A 6,580-nucleotide genomic window follows, 5' to 3' on the forward strand; every position below is an offset into this window, starting at 1 on the left:
GACAACAAAAGCAAATATAGACAAATAGAATTGTCTCAGAATAAAAATAATTATGCACAACAAAATAAACAATCAACACATCGAAAAGGCAACCCATACAATAAGAAAAATATTTGAAAACCATATATCTGATAAGGCATTGATTTCCAAAATATATAAAGAACTTAGCTCAATAGCAAAAAGCACAAATGCATGATTAAAATATGGAAGTAAACTCAATAGACATTTCTGCAAAGAAGACAAGAGAGTAGCCAACAGATTATGGAAGGGTGCCTAACTTTACTAATCATCAGGGAAGTGCAAATCAAAACTACAATGAGCTACCACTTCATACCTAGTAGAATGGCTATTACCAAAAGACAAAAGAGAATAAGTGTTGGTGAGAATGTCCAGGAAAGAGAACCCTTCCATAATGTTGTTAGAAATGTACATTGTTACAGCTCTAAGTGAAAAACAGTATAGGGGTTCCTGGAAAAATTAAAAATAGAACTACCCTATAATCCAACAATCCCACTTTTCCATGTGTACTCAAAATAAATGAAGTCAGTATGCTGAAGAGGTATCTGCACTCCCGTGTTCATGGCACCATTATTCACAATAGCCAAGACACTGAAAGAACTTAAGTGTTCATCAATGGATGAATGGATTTAAGCAATGTAAAAATGTGATGCATATATGAATATATACATATACTAATTTTATTTGTTATATATAATATATAAACATAAACATTATTCAGTCCAAAAAAATTCAGGTCATTTAGAATAACATGGATGAAGTCGTAGGACATTATGCTAAGTGAAATAAACTAAACAGAGAAAGACAAATACTGACTGATCTCACTTAACATGTGGACTCTATAAAGGTCAAATTCACAAGAGCAAAGAGTAGAATGATGGTTCCTAAGGGCGCGGGCTAGGGGTTGGGGAATTAGAGAGAAACTGGTCAGAACACAGATATTCAGTTATTAGATGAATAAGTTCTGGAGATATAACATAACAGTATAGTGTCTATAATTAAATAATACTGTGTTTTATACCTGAAATTTGCTAAGAGTTGAACTTGCATCTCAGCACATGCAGAAAATTGAAACTATGTGAGGTGATCATTATGTTATTTAGCTTAATTGTGGTAATTGCTTCACAATGTATACAGGAGAACATCAGCCTGTACATTTTAAACATACGGTATACAATTTTTATTTGTTAACCATAACTCAATAAAGCTGGAAAAATAACAAGGTAGTGTAATTGTGTTGTAAATTTTCCTTCTGATAATTGGGTTAGAAAGAAGAAAATAGAAGAAAATTTTCAGTATCTACACAATACCTATAAAAAATTAATAAAATAAATAAGCTAATCTCATTACCATAAATATAGGGGTGTTCTCTGAACATTTTACAGCATATAAATATTTCAACTAAATTGACCTAAATGTGAATTTCAAACCAGTTTGAGGATAATGTAGCATAAGGCTAATTTTAATTTGAAGACTTAAGTCGGTTACTTTCTTCTTTTCTTCATAATTGAAATTCAATACAGGAGACTTTTCAAACATGTAGGTATAAATACATATACTGGTTGCTGCAGAAGTCTAAGTCTATGTGTATTTCCTCATTTCTGCATATTACGTCTCATGGGGCGCTTCACCGGAACCCATGTGCCTGCACAGATAGTTGTTTGAGAACCGCTTTTGAATGTGGAGGCCCTCAAGTGATTCTGAGTAGGCAGATCAATGAGCAGCAGCATCATGTTTTTGAGCAATATTCCCAGCGCAAATATAAAGAAGAAAGCAGGGTAGTGACTTCATCTACACATCAAAGATGATCCTCACTCTAGAGTGTAGACAAATAATTTCTTTTGCATATATGTCTTTATAGCTAAAGCGATGAAGAGTCTATACACAGTTCATAAAAATCTACAACAATTTTAATTATAGTCTTTCATGTCAAATGTTTACTGGAGATCATAAAATACTTCCAAACTCTTGAGCCTGGGCTCCTCATAACATGAAAGTGTACCTGTTATTCAGTGTTGCCTCACTCAATCAGAAATGGATGAAATAATGTTTCAGCAGATCCGATGCAACTGGCGGATGCATTCGGCAATAGTTTTATAATCACAATAAATGTCTTTGCAATATCATTATTTATTGTGTGTTACCAGAATAAAAATGTGTGATGTCATCAGTATTTCTGAGTGAAAAATAGTGCACCCACACACAAATATTGCTTAAAATACATGTTCAACTCAAATACATAACTAGGGCAATAAATATAAACCTTGACCTTAAAATTGTGAAGGTAATTTAAACAGGGTGTGAGAAAAAGTAGGCAAAGTAAAAAACTGAGGCACTTGGTTAGAGAAACAAAAGTTGCAGGATGTCAACAACAGAGGCTGCTGGTGGGGAAGTAATTGCAGGATTTATACAAAGTATAATGAAGTTAGAAATGACTCTGTGTTGGCCTTATTAACAAAAGGAGAGGTATAACATAAACAGTTCTAACACATATTACAGGACCACACTTAAGAAGGAGTTATTTATACCACATATATATGTGTGTGTGTGTATACACAAGTGTGTATATGTATATATGTATGTGTATATGTATATGGTATGTATACACCATATATATGTGTGTATGTGTATATGTGTCTGTAAATATATACATATATGATGTATACATATTCTACTCTACATACTTTGTATAATACTATATATACATATATAGTATTTATAATCCTCCAAGATCTTCTGTGTTCAGCTTTATACTTCACTTTGTGCTCATTTGTTGTTACTCAATTGCTTATAACTTTAGCTTGTAGGACATCATCCAAGAACCAATGTAACTTCAATATTATAATGTCACCGGTTCCTGACATATCAAGTTGGTATGAACTAATTGTTTTCTATGCAATCAGACACTTTATATAACATGGCATACATTTTTTTCCTGATTTTGGGGGCCATATAAGACAAATACTGTACCAATATTTTGATGTTAATTAAATTTAATTGATAAGTGTGAGCTTTACATACACACAAACCTTAGGTATCTTTAGTATTTTCAGAAACCACTTTCTATTTTTTCTTAAAATATGTAACCTTGAGTAAATCTCTGCTAGGCTTAATTTTTTATGCTACAATGGCAGCAAATACAAGGAATAATAGTTTTAAGTAACAGTAACAACTGTATGTTCTAGACACTTTTAATTTGTCTAGATCCTTTTCAATACTCACTACTTTATGAGGTCACTGGAATAGCTTATTTTATAGTATAGCTAATGAGGTTATCCAGGGGAAGATTTCTTAGTACTACCTTTCAGATTTCTTTGGGAGTCTAAGTCTATTCAAATCTCTGTGAGCTGCTGACCTTTAGGCAAAGTTTTATATTGAGAAACTATGTGACCAATATATTTAATTTCTATGGAGTTTAGTTTTATAATCTAAAAATAAAAATATAACCTACCTCATTAGTTGGTTGTGAAGATAAATAAATCAATGTAACAGTGCACATGAAGCACTTAATGCCAAAACACAACACACCTTTAATAAGCAGTGGCTCACTGATGTATTGTATTTAGGCTGAAATTAAAATATGGGTTCATGACACATAATTTAAAATATTTTAACCACAACATAAAATCAAAGTAACTTCATGTTAAAAAAAACAGCAGTATTGCTAAGCAAATGTTTCTGATGTTTAATTTCATCCTTAATTGAATATTTATTTGCTTTTTTCACTTTAGTTTCCTTCTACAGACAACAGTCTGACTCGGGTAGAAATTATATAGCAAATAAACATTTAATTAAAAAAAAACACAAAATCTAAAAAACAGAAAAAGAACAACAACCAAAAAAAACAGGCCTGGCATGATGGTTCACACTTGTAATCCCAGAACTTTCAGTGGTGGATCACTTGAGGTCAGGAGTTCAAGACTAGCCTGGCCAACATGGTGAAACCCTGACTCTACTAAAAATACAAAAGTTAGCAGGGCGTGGTGGCAGGCCTGTAATCCCAGCTACTTAGGAGGCTGAGACAGGAGAATCACTGGAACCCAGGAGGTGGAGGCTACAGTGAGCCGAGATCGCTCCACTGCACTCCAGCCTTGGTAACAGAGTGAGAGTCCGTCTTAAAAAATAAAACAAAGGGAGCCACGCCGCTCCGGCTCTGGGCTCTCAGCATCGTTTCCTTTTCCTCCGCTGGAGCAGCGATGGCGGCGGTGAAAACCTTGAACCCCAAGGCCGAGGTCGCCCTAGCGCAGGCGGCCCCGGCGGTCAACATCAGCGCGGCGCGGGGTCTACAGGACGTGCTAAGGACCAACCTGGGGCCCAAGGGCACCATGAAGATGCTCGTTTCTGGCGCTGGAGACATGAAACTTACTAAAGACGGCAATGTACTGCTTCACGAAATGCAAATTCAACATCCAACAGCTTCTTTAATAGCAAAGGTAGCAACAGCCCAGGATGATATAACTGGTGATGGTACAACTTCCAATATCCTAATCATTGGAGAACTACTGAAACAGGCGGATCTCTACATTTCTGAAGGCCTTCATCCCAGAATAATCACTGAAGGATTTGAAGCTGCAAAAGAAAAGGCCCTTCAGTTTTTGGAAGAAGTCAAAGTAAGCAGAGAGATGGACAGGGAAACACTTATAGATGTGGCCAGAACATCTCTTCGTACTAAAGTTCATGCTGAACTTGCAGATGTCTTAACAGAGGCTGTAGTGGACTCCATTTTGGCCATTAAAAAACAAGATGAACCTATTGATCTCTTCATGATTGAGATCATGGAGATGAAACATAAATCTGAAACTGATACAAGCTTAATCAGAGGGCTTGTTTTGGACCATGGAGCACGGCATCCTGATATGAAGAAAAGGGTGGAGGATGCCTATGTCCTCACTTGTAACGTATCATTAGAGTATGAAAAAACAGAAGTGAGTTCTGGCTTTTTTTACAAAAGTGCAGAAGAGAGAGAAAAACTCGTAAAAGCTGAAAGAAAATTCATTGAATATAAAGTTAAAAAAATAATAGAACTGAAAAGGAAAGTCTGTGGTGATTCAGATAAAGGATTTGTTGTTATTAATCAAAAGGGAATTGACCCCTTTTCCTTAGATGCTCTTTCAAAAGAAGGCATAGTTGCTCTGCGCAGAGCTAAAAGGAGAAATATGGAGAGGCTGACTCTTGCTTGTGGTGGGGTAGCCCTGAATTCTTTTGACGACCTAAGTCCTGACTGCTTGGGACATGCAGGACTTGTGTATGAGTATACATTGGGAGAAGAGAAGTTCACCTTTATTGAGAAATGTAACAACCCTCGTTCTGTCACATTATTGATCAAAGGACCAAATAAGCACACACTCACTCAGATCAAAGATGCAGTGAGGGATGGCTTGAGGGCTGTCAAAAATGCTATTGATGATGGCTGTGTGGTTCCAGGTGCTGGTGCTGTGGAAGTGGCAATGGCAGAAGCCCTGATTAAATATAAGCCCAGTGTAAAGGGCAAGGCACAGCTTGGAGTCCAAGCATTTGCTGATGCATTGCTCATTATTCCCAAGGTTCTTGCTCAGAACTCTGGTTTTGACCTTCAGGAAACATTAGTTAAAATTCAAGCAGAATATTCAGAATCAGGTCAGCTTGTGGATGTGGACCTGAACACAGGTGAGCCAATGGTAGCAGCAGAAGTAGGTGTATGGGATAACTATTGTGTAAAGAAACAGCTTCTTCACTCCTGCACTGTGATTGCCACCAACATTCTCTTGGTTGATGAGATCATGCGAGCTGGAATGTCTTCTCTGAAAGGTTGAATTGAAGCTTCCTCTGTATCTGAGTCTTGAAGACTCTGCAAAGTGATCCTGAGAGAATACAGCTGTGGAATTTTTGTCCAGGCTTCAAATGATTTCCAAAGGAATTTTCCCATATGACAAAAGGAGAGAACGCTGGCATCTGTTGAAATTTGGAAGTTCTGAAATTACCGTATTTTTAAAAATTGCACTGAAGCGTATACACATAAAGAAGCTCTTTTACCCAGTAAACAGGATGTTTTGCTTTAGCAGCAGTGACATAAAATTCCATGTTAGATAAGCATATGTTACTTGTTATTAAATATTCCTTGAAAAGCAAATTTTAATGGCTTAATTTTATGTAGACGTATGTTAAATTACCCAACAGTACCCTATTGTTAAGCATTTGGTTTTAAAATTTTTATGCTAATATAAACAAGTAATTTAAAATTTTGAAAGCATCCTTGTTAGTGTAAATTCTGAGTAAATGCATTGGGTCAGTTGGACTTTGAATGCTTTTGAAATGGCTTTGCTAAAATGCTCGGCCCCCTCCACAATGTTAAGTTGTAGGAAATGGGAAGAGGAGTAAGCTAGAGGCGAGGGAGTTGAGAGAGAGCTGCAAGTGTAAAGAGGCAAAAAAACAGGCAGAGGTAAAAAGATGATGCAAGGCATGGTGACTAAGGGCTATGGTTATTGGGTGAAAGGACACATTTAAAGCAGTGTGTAGAGGGAAATTTATAGCACTAAATGCCCACAAGAGAAAGCAGGGGAGATCTAAAATTGACACTCTAACA

The 6,580-nt window shown here is 36.3% G+C and overlaps 1 protein-coding gene across 1 annotated transcript; it reads left to right on the forward strand.

Annotated features, from left to right (window-relative positions):
* Nucleotides 1-4,160: 4,160 nt before the first annotated feature.
* On the forward strand, nucleotides 4,161-6,240 carry LOC117085250 (T-complex protein 1 subunit zeta-like). The gene has a single exon (XM_033213938.1). The coding sequence runs from the start codon at nucleotides 4,215-4,217 to the stop codon at nucleotides 5,808-5,810; it is 1,596 nt and encodes a 531-aa protein (XP_033069829.1). The 5' UTR covers nucleotides 4,161-4,214; the 3' UTR covers nucleotides 5,811-6,240.
* The last annotated feature ends 340 nt before the right edge of the window (nucleotides 6,241-6,580 follow it).

This window comes from Trachypithecus francoisi, unplaced genomic scaffold (genome assembly GCF_009764315.1).
Source record: "Trachypithecus francoisi isolate TF-2019V2 unplaced genomic scaffold, Tfra_2.0 Lachesis_group1, whole genome shotgun sequence".
NCBI classification, from domain to species: Eukaryota; Metazoa; Chordata; class Mammalia; order Primates; family Cercopithecidae; genus Trachypithecus; species Trachypithecus francoisi.